Below are 19,077 nucleotides of genomic sequence, written 5' to 3' on the forward strand. Positions count from 1 at the left end.
GCAAAGCTGAAAATAATCTGTGATAGGAATGACAGCAGGTATATGACACAGGTTCCCCTTGGTTCTCTTTTCATCCCTTAGCTCATACTATGCATCACCTAGAAAATAAAATCTATTCATTCGTGTTTTACTGATGAAGAGTAGTAATCACTCAGTAAGAATGACTGGTTCAGCGTTTCTCTCTCAGATGAATTGTGCACAAGCATCTATTAACTTCAGCAGAACTGGTGTTTGCTTTGGTGGTGCAAATGTAAATGCAGGTGCATAAGGTTTAGAACAGTGAGAAACAGAATATTTTGTTATTGCTTTAATAGACTTTTAAATCTCATAATTTAGAAAATATTTGTTCAGAGATGAAACAATTTAAAATGTTTCCACTGATATAATTTACTAGGTTTTCCCAAATATTTCCATAAAAGTCTTAAAGGCACATGTAACGCCCCATAATGGAAGAGGAGGAGGAAGACAAAGATTGATAGAGGAGGAGGACGACAAAGCCATGTTTCCAGATTAGCAAACAGCACCAGAGCTGCTTGTTGTGCTTCTAGGAGCTTTGGACCAGATTTTTAGCAGTTTTTGAAGTGCTGAGATTTGTGACAGCTACCAGCAGAAGAACAAACTATGTGAAATACCTTGGGCACACTGATACTGTGCGAATCACCACCTATGCCAAAGACTGCCGGAAAAGCTGTCTGAGAACCTCTTCTACGATTCTCTGTTGAGGGAACCATAACATTTCACCAAGTTCTTTATGAAGAGCTGCCACTATAGGGAGGGGAAGACAAACCAGGGGAGAGGGGCAGATGTGGGGTGAGGCGGGCGAGATGAGGACCAGTGGGGCCTGGGGGTTTAAAGCTTCTTGAGAAAGTTCAGAAACTTTTTTTGCCAGAACAGCCTTTCTAATAACCTAGAGGCCTTATTTGCTGTACATACCTATACTGCAAGCAATGTTTAGAACATTTGCATGAAAGCAAGAGTCCTACATCAGACACTGCTGCTCCAGAATAAGAGGCAAACAGAATCTCTGATGGGAAATTCAGCCTAAAAGTCACTGGGGATGAAGAGAGAGAAGGTATGGCAGCTAGGAAAATGAAAATGTTTAGAAAAGAAGCCTCACCACTATTGTTACCTCTAAAATAGCTTTAAAAAATAACACAAGAATAAAACCACACTCCTTGAACAGTTTTTAGTTATGTTAGCAGCACCTCAAATTTGGGTTTTAAATCAAACAGGAAATATTCACTTGCTAATAAGAATATCTCCTTTGTTTGACTATAGAACAGTTACTATCACTAGGAAGACAAAACATTAATTTAAAACCTATTGAAATAAAAGTGTGTTTTATATCACCAACATGCTCTTAAATCCCTGAAGCTGACAGCTAGTCAGACAAATGTGCCAAAAATTGAATAGCACTTTAATCCTGGAACTTCATGGGTTTTGGAGTTACAAAACCCACTGCATGCAAATTACCTTCCTCAAAGTTTGCTGATAACTACTGAAACACAGAAAATCCTGCAGTGTGTTAGCCTGACTTCAGCTGCCAAAGGACATCTTTATTCTATGGGACAGTGCCCATAAAACCAGCTGTTCAGCTACACATAAGCAAAAATGAAGAACCAGCAAGAGGATCTTTAAAAAGAAGCTGTGCTTAAAAAGTAGGCAGATGCCTAGAGACACTCATGTCCCAACATATGTACATTTTGAAAATACTACCATATATACATAGTAATACATTCATAGGGTTAAAAACCCTGACCTCTCTCAACTGAGGAGTGACAGAGTACTTTAATTTGGGGATTTCCAAAACTATACATTTTAAATGGGGCTGAACAAAGAATGAGATTGCTCAGCATTTCTGAAAATATCAAGAACTAAGTTTTGCATCCAAAAATAAGAAATTATTCTTATTAAGAATTTTAGCCCAGAGATCCATAACACAAATGTTAACAAGGATTATTAATATGTCACCAAGAACTTAATGAAGAGAATTTCAACCAGCTTTCTAATTTTCAAAATTACTATCAACATCATTCAAAGCTACTTGAAGGTTAAAAAAATATTACTAATATATGCCTGATGTCAAAGCTAATGCATTATTATATTTGGTATGTTACAGGATATAGCTCTCCTCCTACTGAAACATGATTAAATTACATTATATCCTTTTTTCAATAGACTTAAAATATGTTTAATTTATTTTTTTGTTAAAATGTTACCATTCTCAATTCACAACATCTAACCATTTGTCAAATTTAAAAATCAAAAGCTATTAATTATATAAAAAGATAGTTAAGATTTTAACACATCTATAAAGTATGTGAAGTTTCAAACATGCTGTATTTGAAATGGATCCTAATACATATTGCCTTTTCCAAAAAACAACCTGAGATCATCAATTGCAACAAAGATTTCTGGATTTCACCTAAACCACAGGTTATTAAACATTTCTCTATCCTGGCCTACCTTAGGTTCAGTCATAGTTTACACAGGTGTGTGCACAATTCATCTGAATCCTAGAACTAACCAAATAGCAAGAAATGGCAGGTTGGATTTTTTTCTTTAAAATAAAAATTATAGTAACAGGAAATTAACTACTCCATCAATGCCGACCACTTTTACAATTTATTTTTTGGTTATGAAGGTAATTTGGAAAGCTCCAATATCAATAAATCACTACTGTACTTTTTCTTAAATAGTTTTTGATTTTTTTTAACAAGCCTCCTTCCTAGGCATTTCATATGCTTCATTTCTGTAGTATTATCTGTCATTTTTCATGTTCTGTCAGCAGTGCTGCTATCTCATTTGTCTTTATTTTTCCAAAGCATTCCTCTTGTCTGTGACTTTCACAAAACACTAATAGTTGACAGCTTTTCCCCTCCCAGTAGAGTTCCAACCTGTAATTTCTATTACGTAGTTAGTAAAGCAGAACAAGAGGCTATCTAGATGCAATGTTTTTATAACAGTCAAGTGAATAAAAATCAAAGTAATATCAGCAACAAGCCTGGTGATGACAGCACCTTTGGAAACATTTGCAGCTTCTTATGATTTCAGCTCACAGGATTACATTCATATGTTTGTGCTATGAGGAGTTCTGCTTGCAGACAGTTTTTTGGGAGACTTGGTACCAGTGATCTCAGCAGGGGACACTTACATCATCTGCCAAGGCTGCTGCACCGTGGAGTATGGGCACTGGGTTCTGTTTTTCATAATAATGCAGTTTTTCATGAATCTGGAAGACAATAGCACAAAGCGATAAGTTTATTTAGCAGCATGAGAAACTGTACAAAATGACCCTGTTGAGATAACTGATCTGTTGAGTGTCTATAACTAAAGAAACATCCTTATAGTAACCTACAGGCAGCAATCATGTAAATGTAATTCATCATCATCCTCTGTTGAAGTGCTAAGAATATGAAATCAGATGGAAAAAATGCTCAGTATGTAGACCAATCCACAGAAAAACTAAACATTTGTGATTTTTCTCTCCTGGCTTTCTCTGTCCATATTTCTAACATATTGCTTTAAGTATCAATTACATTTTATATTGCTGCTGAAAACACAAAGCATAAAGTGTTTATCCCCAAGATGGATATAAAAAACCCTGTAAATTATGATTTATGAAGTGAAATAATAGCCTGCCACCCACATCTTGACAGACAGCTTGGTGGAGCGGCTGCCGTCATTAAAATAATTCAGAAACAAGGGCAAAGTAGTGCTAATATGAATTCTAACACATCTGAAAGAAAAAGGCAGTCCTTCAGCAAGTTAAAGTCATTTAGGAGCATTTAAAGTTTTTAATGGGGAGTTATCAACATTAAAAATGCAGTGTGCTTTGGTTTCTTTCAAAAGGGGAAAAGATACACCATCATTTCAATATCTAGCATCTTCCCTCCTCCGTAAGTTATGCATTTCAATACTTAGATTTTTCCAGTGTGAAAGCTTTAAAGAGCCAAAATATTTTAAAGCTTCTAACAAGTTTGTTAAAAGTTACTTCAGGATGGCATAAAGTACTATATTAAACATTCAATTGTGTTTACATTATTTTCCTGAAGATACCCAAATGTACAAGTATTAATTAAAATTTAAATAAAGAAGACAACAGTAGTTTGAACTGATGCAAACAAACCCCATTCTTAGATTTCTACTTTAGTTCCACTGCTCTGAAGGAGGCATGGACTCCAGATGGTTGGAGGAGTTGCAGAAGGAGCTAAATCGGGGACTTCTGTGCTTGGCAAGGAGGGGAAGACGAGGTCTCGCAGAGGCCGCAGGGCACAGAACTTGACTGAGGAGCCCCTTGTGTCCTTGGGGTACAGGAACCCCAATGATACCCTACCCCTCCCTGGTGTGCTGCTGGGGGAGGAACGGGACAGACACCAGGCAGGAAGGACAGCTTTAAAGAGCAGCCAAGCCAGTGGTCTTTGCACACTGAAAATGTTTGGAGCCCACTGGATCATATCTGGTTTGCAGCGTTCCCTCTAGCCTTCCCCCCTCTTCCACATTTGCTTTTCCCCACTTACTTTTATCCCCAGCAGCACTCACTCCTCTCATTGCCCAGGACTCCTTCAGCCTTCTCCCCAGCCCCTTCTTCTGAATTTAAACTGAACTCCTAACAACTACACCCATAACAAGATAATGCCACATCAACGACGCTTGTGCTTGCCATTTTTTCCTGTCTTCTGCTGTGCTTCATAACACTTTCTAAGTCCACGTCTACTTTTACTCATTTAGACTATAGGTTCTTTGAAGTAAAGGCCATACGATACTCTGTTAATGCAATGTGGCATAGCAAGTTCTAAGTCTTGGTCGATTCCTTCATCACTTCTGTAAACTTAATAAGATTATTTCTGTACGTCGTTGGTTAAAGAATACCGAAGTTCTGAAAAACTGGGTGAAGCATGAAGACACCACAGTTGCTCAATTACTAAGTTGTAAAATGATTTGCTCTGAACAGCAAGTATTTGTACCTCATCTGGAAACTAAATGAAAAGCACTATTATCTCCAGAACACGAGTCTGAATTTTACATAGCTTTTGTAGACATTGTTTACTCAGCAAAATAAGACTAATCCATATTGGATGTGACCAAAAGTATAAGTAACTGGACAACTTCGTATTTCTAGCTTACAAAGCACAGAAACTAAACAAGAAGCTGCAGCTCCCTGAATTTAGCAGAGATTTGTAATATACATAGACTGTGGACTTGAATAACTAAAAGGCACAGTAAATCAAAAAGTCTCAAATCCATGATTTTTTTGATTGCATTGGCCAACATCTTGATTTTATCCAGGTTGAGCTTCCATCAGCGCTGACATTAAAAGCAGTTGCCTATGCTACCCTCTACTTTCTCAAAGAAAATAGAAGCGCCACTGCTAATGAAGCTGTTTTTACCATGAACAACCTGCCAGTGTCTGTACCAGTGAAATTAAAGAAAGAAAAACAAACAAACAAATGCTGAGACATTCTTGCATGACCCATCTTTGAAAAAATGTTATAGAATGGTAAATTCATGCAACAAAAAATAGGGGTTTAAGAGGAGGTACTGTGTAACTTTAACAAGTTATTGGCTCTGCTTATAATCAGCAAATGGCTGAAAACAAATTTTTATTTTCCTAACAGTGGATACTGGAATCCAGTTAAGCATTTAAGGAAAATCATTGAGATTTTATTTGATTATGGAGCAGTAGTAGAGAGTAACTGCTTAACCAATTCTGGAGCAAACAACAGAAGCTAATCAAGTAAGCAGGAAAATTTAACTATTACTAGACAGTTCTAGGTATTAGCTTTTGCTACATCACATTGGACGTTGTATTAATTTACTGTACTGGCACGATGAGTGACTCTAGGGATAAACATTATATGTTCTATGATAACAGTGCAACCTCAGCACACTTCCATTTGAGACACAATACAGGTTTTTGTTTCAAAAAGTATCTGATTTTGTTTAATAGATAGTATTTTGCCTTGTTTGTTAGCTGATTTTTTTTTAATTAGATCTTTATACAATAGTATTTGTCTTCCATCTGTAAAGGATTTGCCTAGAGAAAATTAAAGAAGCATTGGTCTGTGCACAAAGCTGCAATCAATGCAAAATATAACGATTACCTTTCATATCAGTATAAAATTATCATATGCATCATAAAAATGCTGCTTCCTACTGCTTTCCTATGGTTACCGCCTACCTCTAACTTCTGGTAACTAATGTATTCATAATGTATGTAGAACTTATATATAATAGCTTCCTGAATGCAGTAAGACAGGAGATTTGGTGCAATTCAACTGACAAAGCAAAAAGTTCAGTGAGGCAAAAAAAGCATTTCCAGGCAACTTCTTCTCTCCATGTGTCTAAAAATGTGTTCCAAGATGTTTTGGTCTGTGATTTTCCCCACAGATCACAGCAAGGCTGACTGGCCTCTAGTCCCCCACATTTATTTTTGGCCTTTTTTGAAGATGGGTAGAGCACTTGCCCTTCCCTAGTCACTGGGGACTAGGTCATCTCTGTTGCCTTTCAAGGATGACAGAGCACACTTGCAAACTCACCTGGTCGCCTTTGGATTTCCCAGTCTTCAGAGTGATGAATATCTGCTTTTATGACAACCACCTTTAGAAAAACTACTGTGCACACAGCCAAATGTTTTGGCAACTTCTCCACATGCTGTCTTTCAGCTAATTATTTACCTAAATCTGAAATTTGTAAATCATGCTGATATACCCACAACTAGCATTATATTTGCAAAATTCAATTCTTACACAAGTAGAATTTGAAATTTAAGTATCTAGATTAAGTGAGCACATTGATGAAAATGAATACAGGGTAAGCTAGGCAAACAGAGAAATGAAAAGCAAAACAGGACAAGGTGGTGCAAGTACTTTGCTCCTTTACAAATCTTGCTCAATGAAATATTAAACGGTAACAGAAATTAAAACCATCCTGAAACACTTTGAGAGAAGTATGAGAGGGGATTGAAAATAGTAGAAGAAAGAGCATTTACCTACTCAAGATAAAACATTTCATATTTGCAACCATTTGTTTGAGCTTCATTCTAAAGAATTCTATTTAATACAAAAGGCAAATTTATCTTATATTCTGTGGCTATACCGCATGTCCAGTAATTTTAATACTATTGCCTTCTCTCTAGTAGAAACGTACGGAATGTATGGAGAATATAGGACTGTGTCATGCTTAAAAAATAGAAAATATAGTACATCTGGTTTAAGTTCTTCTGACATTTAAGTGTAAAGCTTGAACCCTGAAAATCTCTTCACAGCTGAGACCGAGTCTGTTAAAGCAAGAGTTATGTATTGTAAATAAAACATATAAAGCTGTTCTGCTGAACAGATGACTAAATTGCTGGGGTTTTGGCTTCTGATTTTTTTTAATTTTTTTTTTTTTATGACTACCTATTCTTTTCACTGTAGGGTACTTTGGGAAGACTTACAAGGTTCTGCAAAAACTGACAATCTACTGTGAAGATATGCCCCAAGAGGGAAAAATAATCATTTGCAAATTTAGACAATTTTTGGCACATTTGTAAGCAAGGGAAGTTGTTTCTGGATTTTCCCAGAGAGACTGAATTAAGCTTTTTATAACAAAGTATAGCAGAAATACATTTTCTGCAGTGTCCCCAGCCTGGACTATTTCAAAACCCACAGGGAGCTTTCCGAGTCTGAAAACTAAAAACCTTAAGCAAAGTATCCTACAAATTAAGCTTAATTTCTCCTTTTAGATTTCTTAATTTCCAAGTACAGTTCCAATATCATATGGCTGAAAACAACACAGGGGAGGGGGATAAGCATGTACACAGAATTATGTCATCAGTTTCCAATACCCCATCTCCTTCTGGGAAGGAATCCCCTCACTACAAGAACAATTTTATTAGCATTTAGTGGGCTCCGGTACAGTTGTCTAAGCAAGACTTTTCAGAAAGGCTCTACAGTACAATACTACACACCTACAAACTATATACCTGGCTTCAGAAAGGGTAAGCTTGTATCGGTATTGCAGCCCAAGGTTTATTAGCAATCTTTTAGAAAGTTCTCCATCTATAAAGTTTCTCAAAAATTTAAAACAGAGCTCAAAAATGGACTATTTTCATCATAAGGTGATGTCACCCAAGAAATGCAATGTCAGACATGTTAGCTCTTTTTTCTGAACTTGAAGAATATTTAACTGCTTGATATACCTATGGCTTCACGCACAGGAACAGAATCTTTTTAAAGGAGATAATGAAAGTGTCAGCAAATTGAAAGTAGAGTTCACTGTAAGTGCTTCGAAAAAAGTTTCCCATCAATGCCAATAAGCTATACCAAAGATGCAGAAAAGTGCTAGAATTAATGGAGTTTCAAATGTTCTGTACGTCAAAGCAAAATAAATTTCCAAAACAGAGACAGAAGCCTACTTATGAGAAATAATTCTGAGATGTAAACAAAACATTAAGACTTTTGTCTTTCAGTTTTTACAGCCTTCTCCGTTCCTATGCCTGCTTCTCTGTATCATGACATCAGCTTTGTCTTTCTGTCCTCTCTTTCCCTCCTCTTTTACATCTCAAAAAGTGTTTTTCCAGCTTCCTTGCTTCTGCTTTCTTTTTTTCTACTTTCTAAATAGAGATTATTAACAATCAACACATTTAAGTCACCTAGAACTACCTTGCTGCCCATATGCTTATATTCATATGAATACTCTACTCTGTGGGTACGTACTCAATGACTACACACCTCTTAATTGTTTGAACAAGCACTAAACCTAAATTTTATGTACAGAATAGGTTAGAATGTTTACCTTCTTTCCTCCAGATTATTTTACTTGTTACATGGATTGATCAATCTAAATTTTAGGAGGAACAGGCAAATAAAGTAAACCTGACAATTAGACTCACCATGAAGATGTATTACACTGTAGTACAGCGTGCAAGATTTAGAGCCCACAGACAGGCCTTGTTTGAAAAGCATAGGCAAAAAGCATTGGTGGCGGAGAGAACAAGAGGTAGCAAATTTCAGAAAGGACCCAAATCAAAACAAAGCTTTTATTAATAATCAAGAGCAGGGGAGGAATATGCTGCCAAAAAGTTAACAGGAGACAAACTTAGTCTTTTTAACAGAACAATTAGCATAGGTAAAGAATAAGTGTGTGTGAGAATATAATATGCAAACACTTATAACCCAAAAAACACTGTATCAACATCAGTGAGCCATACTAGCACATAAAACATAAGAAACATCACACACATTTGTGAAAATATTCTGCCAACCACACAGGGGTGTCACCAACTACTCAGGCATGTCAACACCTCTAGATAAGAGCTTTTTTTATGGCAATGACACCATCCTGACAGTACACACTGAAGAGGATCTTGTGAGAAGTTTGTACTGACCATCATTCTAAGGCAGAGAGTAATTCTGGAACAGAGTGCACCACCTTTTGAGAAACATCAGAGGCTTATATCCTCTTATTAGTTATATAGATATTCCCTTACTTGGGTATGATTTTACTCAGTGAGATATCTCTCAGTATGGAGATAAGGTACTTGCAAAATACAGCTAATTACACACATGCATGAAAACATGCAACACCACCTTTGTTTAATGCAACAGAACAGTTGGCACTAATGACCTAATCACCACACCATATACATTTCTAGGGTTTTACTCTGGACTAGCCTAGTCTAGCCTCGTCTGCTGAACACCCGTCAGCAGCTAATCTCCTTGTTTAGTTTCAGCAGAAAGGAATCCATCTCATGTATTGGACTGCTGATGCTTGCTGATGCAAACCAAAACAGCACAAGTAGAGAAGTTGGGAAATTGCTTTAAAAAGTGCACTCCTGATCTGAACTAGAATGCCAATATAAACACACATACGAAGCACCAAGACATGTCTAAAAGACAGGCATTGAGTATATAGTTGTAGAAAGTCCATAACAGTAGGAAGGAACATTTCCCCTAACTGGTCTCTTCATTATATTCTTCATAATAGATCAACAAAAAGAGTGTCTGAAATCAAAGCACTGACAAAAGCCATACAGCTTCTGTATTTATTGGTTTAGTCACTTGCATGGGATGCATAATGAAAGACTCTCTTACATCAAGAGGCTGTTAACCATCCATCAAAGTTTCAGGTTCCTGTACCAGTTGCAAAAAAGTCTTTAATTCCACTAGTGGCACCACAAACCGGGGAGATGCTACTACAAAGAGGATCACGTCTACATTAAGAAGCCACAACAGATGGAGAGAATGGAAAAAGAAAGCAAAAGAGAAACTGGTGAGGCAGTAAGTGCTAGTTTTGGCTTCATCTGCAATTTGTGTCCTGCATCTGTAATATCTGGAGCAATAAAAACCATTCCAAGGCACTCATGACTACAAAGGACACATCTATGAATAGTTCCAACATTTACACAGTGAGATTTCAAGATAAGAATTAGGGTTTTCATTTGATCACTAACGGTACTACCTTAAGTCTGGTACTTAGACAGTGAGTTCACTGTCTAAATTGACAAACAACCTTGAGTCAAGGTAAAACAAAGTACTTAGAAGGAAAAAAGAAACTGTGCTACAATGAAACAAAACAAAAATAACCATAAAAACATTCACAACTATAATTGCATACCATCATCTATACTGAAAGAGTATGCATATTTTACCTGATGTAGAATTTTAATTAAAAGATTGTTTAATTCTCTCCTTTTCTCCTTCCAGAACACTACATATCAGATGAAAGGAACCAGAAAAATTAGCCATTTTTTTGCTTTATTTTCATCATTTAGTGGGTGTCTGTAAGCCTATTTACACAGCACAGAAATATGGACTGAATGCAAAGCCACTCATTTGATCCAAAATCTTCCTATAGTACTTATCATTGCAGTTTTGGCACACTAATGAACTTAAATATATGAACAACTCTTCAGTAACATGGCATGATAAACATGAGGTGTAGGAAAACTGAGCAGCAAACCAAATGCCAAGTCATTTCAAATACCCAATGCAACATCTTGAAAACTGACTTTCTTAGAACATGTACAGCCTTTAAATCATTCTATTCAGGACAACTGACTTGAATTGCAGTTAGAGGCATAGAATATTGTGAAGAATTTAGCATTATGTATTTTAGAAAAGACAAACAAAATAAAAATGCATAAATCATAGCTAACTACTCAAAGTTCGCAAAGAGAATTTCATTCCCCCTAGTAACATTAAACTGCCTCAAATATAAATTAAGTGATTGCACAGTGCAGAAAGGCTTTTGAGAGAATGTTACAAGTATCAAAGCAAGCCTCTGAAGACATAAACCCAGATATTCAGCTACCTCAATTCTGGCCCAATTTTCCACAGCAAAAAGCTTCATCACAACAGATGAGTAATTCTCTTTCAAGCCCCTGTTCCAAAGAGCAGAAGCATTAAGTTCATAAGAATTCAAAAGCAGGCTAATGGCATGGAAATATTTCTGCCTAAACAGTTAAGAGCCAGTAGTCAGAAGGCATTCAAATGTTATACAACCTTAACAAAAGAACTAAAAACTTGCACTATAGTAAAGGAATCATAAGCTTCGTTATCACTATAGCATGAAATCACTTTTTAAAAAATCAGAAATCCTGCAGACTGTCTGGTATAAACTGTTGTAATGGGCTTGGCTGAGAGGGAGTTCATTTTTTTTATAGCAGCCCGTATGGTGCTGTGTTGTAGATCTGCGACCAAACCAGTGTTGATAACACAGTAGTGCTTTAGCTATGGCTGAGCAGTGCTTGTGCAGCATCAATGCGTTCTCTGTTCTCACTCTGTCCCCCACAATGAGGAGGCTGGGGTGGCCACAAGTCTGGGAGGGGACACAGCTGGGACAGCTGACCCCAACTGACGAAAGAGACATGGTATGGAATATAATGTCATGTTTTTTCAAAGCATCCATTGCTTGGGGACTGGATGGGCATCAGTCAGCTGGTGGTGAGTGATTGCTTCCGCATCACTTGTTTCTACACCCTGCAAACAGCTAGAACAAGAGAATAACCAACAAGGAATCTAAATTCTTTGATGGAAACCCAAAAATCCAGACTCCTTAGCTTGAACCTTATCTCATCTGCTGCTGAAGGGTGTTTTCTTTTGAGGGGAGAGAAGGAGCGTTATTAACTTGAGACATTAATATGGTTTGAAAAAGGAGGTGTTTCTAGCCCTGAGAAAACTTGGTAACTAGTTCATTTAGCATTCCTTTAAGTAAGCAACGCATTCATAGAAATGAAATGAGGCTCAAGAGTGAACTCGATGGGATTTTGTTAATTTCTGCCAGCTTGAAACATTATATCCATTGAAGATTAAAACCACTCTTGTCAACACTCCAGGGAATGTTCCCTATCACAGGAAAGAAGCCTGTTATCAATGTCCTAAAGTTGCAAAAAATGGATGCGATTTTTGCCGAGTTCATTTTTATGCTACATCAGAACACATGAAACAAAAGAAACCACCAACACTCGCTCTCTTTTCCAGGTCATATGCGCACTTAAAGTCCATTATTTGAAAAGAGCCAACATATAAGTATGCACATTGAGACCAAAGTGCTCTGAGATTATCAAAATCTTTGCAGTTGTGTTAAAAGAATGCAAACCAGGCTCCAAGCATAGAATCATAGCACGGTTTGGGTTGGAAGGGACCTTTAAAGATCATCTAGTCCAACTCCACGCCACGGGCAGGGACATCCTTCACTAGATCAGATTGCTCAAAGCTCCATCCAACCTGACCTTGAACTCTTCAATGATGAGGCATCCACAACTTCTCTGGGCAGGCTGTTCCAGTGCCTCACCACCCTCATTGTAAAAAATTTCCTCCTTATGTTCAGTCTAAATCTACACTAGCATCTGTTCAGCCCTTAAAGATAATGTTGCTAAGAGTCCAGGACTGTGCTGGAAGACACTTAAAAAGTGTCCTTTACCCAACATTCAGAATGACCCATATTCAAAACAGAACTTGTCCAGAAATTTCTAATTGCATTGCAATTCAGAAATATATTTTCAGAACTCTATGCACAATTATAGTAATTTTCTAAGTTGCAAAATGTGGTAATAGAGTTATATTAGATCATATTTACGAGCATTTTTCTTGTCAGGTTATGTTTTGTAAAAATTATACAAGTGTGTTATCTACAGATTTACAAAGTTATTGGAACAGCATTATTTTAAATCAGGTGCTATCAATGCAAATCAACAGCATTGCCTGGGGAGGCCACAGGTTCAACTTACACTCTCAACAAGCACTTGCTGCTTGACGTTTGATTCAGCAGGAAGTTGGTTATGGAGTGCTTATATGTGTGACAGACTTGTTATGGCAGAAGGGCCCAGTTAACAGTGATGGCAAATATCATGCAATCATTATGAATTAGATTGTTAAAGCCAGCCAATAAAAGAAGCACAGCACACTAGAAATGAAAGAAAGCAACCTCGTGGGGAAAGGCAGCAGCTTTTCTCAACTGGCAAAATCAAATGATATATTGATTTTGGTAAGGACAAAAAAGAGCCTTGCTAAAAATTCAGGTCATGTGAGTTATTAGTCATTCCAGCCAAATAACTAGTTTTTATTGTCTAGCCAGATATTGCAAGACAGAAAAAATGCCTGTGCACATTGCAGTAAGTTCTACAGTAAAATCCTCTTCTCCATGGATTATTTTTTTTTTAATCTGTGGTTTCAGAGTTTCCTCCTCAATCATTTAACACTGTGCCTCATTACCTCATTTCTCTGTCCTTCACCCTTGATCAGCCTTGATGAGCAGGGAACATCTGAGGAAGATGATCATGACCGAGAAAATGCAATGCTTCAGGAAGAGGTAGGCAGAACACCTGCACTCAGAGGTTTATTTGAGGCAGTCTCATGGATGAAACAGTTCTGAGACTAGTCTGACAAGGTCATGAGGGCATTGCCAGATTTGATTTTGTCTTAAAGAGATCTAATCAAAGTCTCAGGCCTGTAGGGACCTATCTCTTGGTTTTTATTGTAAAATGAAAAAGCCTCTCTTCCACTCTTTCTGTATGCAGAAAACAAAGACATTAAGTGAGCAATTGATGAGCCTGGAGACACTGCTCTTGCTTCTCTGTGGCATGTGCACTGTCTCTGCGTACTTAAATTGCACCTCCCCATCACATTTCTTTTTTACTGGAAAAAGTACTTCTTTATCTGTAAATACCTAGCTATTGACACTTCTAACAAACACATCCTTCATGAACAGCAGGGTAGGCCTGCAGATCTATGTCTTAGATCTATGTCTTATAATATTTCTAATTTCAGAATTTCCTTTCTTCACGCTAGTGTTACCAAAGCATATGAAAGAAAATTAGTAAATGCCTCCATTATGCCCATATACCATGCCTTCTCCTTAGCGCAAAAGCAAAGAGAACCATTAAAATTAAATTTTAAAATTTAAATTCACTGGGAACATTTTGGAGCAACAGCTATAACACCAGAGAATCAGTTTTCCTAATCTAGAAAGCACATTGTAAGCAGGCAGTTGTTCACCTGTCAATAAGATTTAAATGCAGAAAAAATACACCTGACAGGGAGGACTGGTGAGGTTGGTTTTATTATCCATTTTGAGAAGAGACAAGAACAGATAAGAAAGGAAAGGTGTGAGTGCAGTTAAGTGTGGGATTAGTGGCACAGAAGTTCAGCATTTAGTCCAGATGTAGTCATTTTAAAGCAAAGTTTCTAGGGTATGAGCCTACTGTAACAGGGTAGGTGACGAATTTCCTGCTTCACTACCACCTTCCTGAAGACAGTCCATCCATTCTCTATTTGTAAAATGGAAAAGTAGCATTTCCTTGCTTAATGTGTGGTTAAAAGCAAGACCAGGTAAGTACCTTGAAAACAGTGTGCCACGTATTTAAATTCATTTAGGTGCTGTAGAACTTGCTGGGGCAGCTGATGAAGACTAGACACTTTCAACAGAGGTATCCTGAAGTTCTTGTTTAATGTGGAAATTTGATGAACACAACCTCTCTATATGCATGTACGGAAACTGAACAGAATGATCTGAGAAAATGACAGAGGCCATATACACAATGGCAACACCCCATCCAACCCCTTCTACCCATATCCAAGTAACAAGAGGCAAGTTCTATAGATTTCTAGTGATACAAAATGCTCCAGGTAAGGCTTGCTCGTGAAACTGTATTCTGCCAACAGTGCTTTGCAAGGAGCTCCTCAGGGGTGTGAGCAGAGCCAAGTACTGTGCACAGCATGGGCAGGGCACCGCAGCCAGCAGAAGCCAGGCAGCCCTGCAACATGCAGAATCAAACCATTGCTCAACAGACCAACAATTTGGTCTAACGCTTGCAAGGGAGTGGCTTCTAACCTGGCTCCCAGCCCTTTTTGAGATCCAACAGCCATCGGAGCAGCAGCCTTGCATTGGACTTGCATGTTGCTGTAAATTGATTTCCTGACTTCTCATCCGATCCTGGAGAACAATTATTCACTTTGTCTTTGCGATGGCCTCTTCAACATGAAAACCTAGGTACTTCTCCAGTGATTTTTAAGCTAAACCCAAACTCTTTCAATCTTCCCCCATGGATCATGTTTTGCAGCCCTCTCATCATTCTAACTGCTCTCTTCTGGAATTTCTCCAGCCTACTTAATTAGTGGCCTTACCTGTGATCTGCCTGTGATCAGTACATTTTTTTCCTTATCTACTGATAATCCACAGCATGCCGTCTAGTCTTCATTCAGTTGATAATTATTTTTCAAGTAGGATCCTAAAACTACTAGAAGGTTAAAGATTAAAATAGCAATTACATGAAATGGTAATTTCCATATTCATTCCCATTTACAGAGGACTGTAACATGCTTATTTGTGATTTTAACCCCTTTATAGCTTATCCTGTGAGATGCTGCCCTTTTTCTTCCTTCATTTTTAAAAGCTCTTTTCTTTAAATTATATTTTAATACCTCTGAGGTTTACTTTATGTAGCCTATATCACAAAGAGAAAGGACTCAAGAATAAGAAAATTCTGGTCTGAATGAATATGAAAGCATGTGGTAATAAGACTAATGTATTAGCTATTTTATTTTTGCAATGTTAAGCAAAACATTAAATACTGGCTACAAACCCAGTTATTCCTTGCAGAGTTTCTTAAAATGTTTATTTTTCTGTAAGAAACACTTTTCACTTTGAATTCATTGTTCCTTATACAATAAAATAAAGCTGCTATTATATGAGATTTCACAGACTTCATTCAAATGCACTTTTTTTTGTCAGTAATAAGAAAAGGTTTTGATGACTTTGCTTATAGGAAGAGGGTCCCTAGGTAGACAGAGGAAGTTCAGACCAAAGGCAAACAAGTTGCACTTGCTCCAAAATAAATTTCCTGGCCCCTTTAGAGCCAAACAGGCTACATGGCTACTGTATACAGTATTTTCAAATTGTTTTTCTGTACTTTTAACCCCATTTCCAAAGGAAGGAGCATCAGAACAATTCCAAATTTGAATGAAACCACTCTCTTGTGTGAGCTAAGGACATGAAGTCCTTGAACAGAAAGAACAGAACAACATCAAACTTTTTCTCCTTTTAAACAAGAAGTCTTCAAACTGGAGTCCATGGATGCTGAAAGATCCTAACAATTTTCACGCACTACCCTTCATAAATACATTTTCAAATAAAATGACATCTGAGCAGTATACCCATCAAGTACCAGTCTGAATTGTACCAGTCTGAATTTGCTAAAATAAAGGTATAGCATCTCTTTTCACCAAAAGCGCACACTGACCTATATAAAACCATCTTAAATTTGGTTAAAGTTTGAGGGAAAAATTTCAGAAGAGCAATAGTGAACTTGGGATGCCCAGGTTACAAGCTGCTCCTTCCAATTTATGGCTCTTCACCCTTCCGTCTATACATTTCCATTCTGGTAATCTTTGCCCACCCACCCCCAGTATTATTACTTTAATAAACATACTTTTTGAAATTAAGCATTCCGATTTAAATGAAACACAGAATTTAAGTGGGGTCACATAAGTGTCTTTAATTCTCTCTTCACTCTCTTTCACTAAGACAGTGATAAAGATTCATCATTCACAACACAATAGACCAAATCTTTCATTAAAGATCCTGACCCAACTGTCAGGAAATTCTGTGCAGTACTGCAGACATAGCAAATTGATCATGCGTACAACAAAACTGTCAAAGCCATATATAAAGACTGCAATTTAAAAGGGTAACAATACTCAGGACTATGACACCATTTTTCATCCAAAGATTTCAAAGCACATTACCAAAGGGACTAAGCATTGGTTTCCTCATCACTAAAAGGAAGACAAGGACTAATCATGGACACAAAATGTACTTAATTTTCAAACCAATACTCCTAAAATGACTTCTAATTTAAAAAAAAAAAAATTACCATAAGCTTAAATTTTTTGGTATTCCAACTACTGATAGTGAGATAATTATAACCAATTGCAATATTTGTTTATATGACAACTATATCAGGAAATGTGTCTAAGTTACTTTTAAAATATACTTTACTTAAAGAATACTTTATGCAAGCAAGAAAGGAATTGCAGCTCCCACTGAAGCCCTTCAGTTTTGACAAAAAGTACTCAGTAAAGTTGCACAGCTGTAATTAAATACAGATGGAAATAATCCTTACTGCAACGATCAAACAGCTGATGTTTTTACAATGATTCTAAATACAAAACTTGAGGAAAAACTTATTTAATTCAAGACACTAATGAACTTGGATTGATCAGAAAAAAAAAATATATACATGTCTACAGTATTTTGATCCCATATTCCAACAATAAACTTGTTTCTTCTTTCTTTCAAGGAAAACTTCCATTTTTTCCCACTTAAATACTCTGTTGATACTTCCTTTTTAGGTATCACCTGACTCTGTGTGTAAGTAATGCAACAAAGACTTGCAAAATGCATGCCTAACTAATTTGAATTGTTATTATGTGTAACAAATAATCCAAAGATCTAAAACATCAGAAATTAAAAACTTCTTCAAGTCTTGGTATTGGACAGATTTTAAGAAATGTTTACGTTTCTTCAGCTTTATGACAAACTTTTTTTAAACAGCATGAGTGTAATGTTACTGTTTTATATAGCAAAAGTGTTTCTCCATTTAGGGTTTGGTACTTTAAATTTAAAGATCTTTATGAATTTGAGAGAAGGATTTTTTCTTAGAAAAGTCAGCTTTCTGTACTACAGAAAAACATAACTGTTCTTGCTCTTGAATATCAGATTTGAGTATTTCAAAGAAAAAAATGATGTAAGATAAAAATAATTATACTACTAAACATGAACTGGAAAAGGAAAGAAACAGACTGGATGCAGCTAGAATATAAAGAGCAAAGATCATGTCAACTGCTGACTGACCGGGTTTTAGAAGCGATCATCATCTGAAGTCCTTCTAAGCACAAAATATACCAGCAACAACTGTCATCTTATTGCTGAAAGACATCTAGGAAAACTGCAATCCTGAACACTTCATGACTTGTGATTAAATTTGATTATCTAATTCAGCAATACAACCCCTCCCCCCGATATTCCATTATTTCCCACTGCTTTATGCTGGTATGTTGATTAACAAAGAAAAGAGCCATAAAGTGAATTCAAACATGAATTTACAATACTTTCTGCGCCAATACTAATACCCATTCATGTTAAATTATTCCCAGAGTCTGAATTAGAGGACTGAAGAAGTAACTTGCTAAGAATATGGAGATAGTACTTTAAAAAAAAATTAAATTAAATTAAAAGAACACTTTTCCAAATAAAGAAGCTATCAGGACAGGTTTTAAATGAACAACTGTATGGTCCTGCTTTGTCATATTGTCCTGGTTTCAGCTGGGATGTAGTTAACTGTCTTCCTAGTAGCTGGTACAGTGCCATGTTTTGAGTTCGGTATGTGAAGAATGTTGATAACACTGATGTTTTCAGTTGTTGCTCAGTAGTGTTTAGACTAGAGTCAAGGATTTTTCAGCTTCTCATGCCCAGCCAGGGCACCTGACCCAAACTGGCCAACAGTATATTCCATACCATGGGACGTCCCATCTAGTTTAGGAACTGGGAAGTGGGGGCGGGGATTCGCCGCTCGGGGACTGGCTGGGTGTCGGT

At 37.0% G+C, this 19,077-nt stretch overlaps 1 protein-coding gene across 2 annotated transcripts in view; it reads right to left on the bottom strand.

Moving 5' to 3' along the window:
* Nucleotides 1–19,077, bottom strand: part of MPP7 (membrane protein, palmitoylated 7 (MAGUK p55 subfamily member 7)) — a 149,364-nt gene that overhangs the window by 64,081 nt on the left and 66,206 nt on the right. For both annotated transcript variants that reach the window (XM_010583734.1, XM_010583824.1), the window contains exon 4: nt 3,155–3,232. In XM_010583734.1, the coding sequence (XP_010582036.1) occupies nt 3,155–3,232 (78 nt within the window). The remainder of the gene's footprint in view (nt 1–3,154; nt 3,233–19,077) is intronic.

The sequence above is a fragment of the Haliaeetus leucocephalus genome, unplaced genomic scaffold (assembly GCF_000737465.1).
Source record: "Haliaeetus leucocephalus isolate CR32 unplaced genomic scaffold, Haliaeetus_leucocephalus-4.0 Scaffold0, whole genome shotgun sequence".
NCBI classification, from domain to species: domain Eukaryota; kingdom Metazoa; phylum Chordata; class Aves; order Accipitriformes; family Accipitridae; genus Haliaeetus; species Haliaeetus leucocephalus.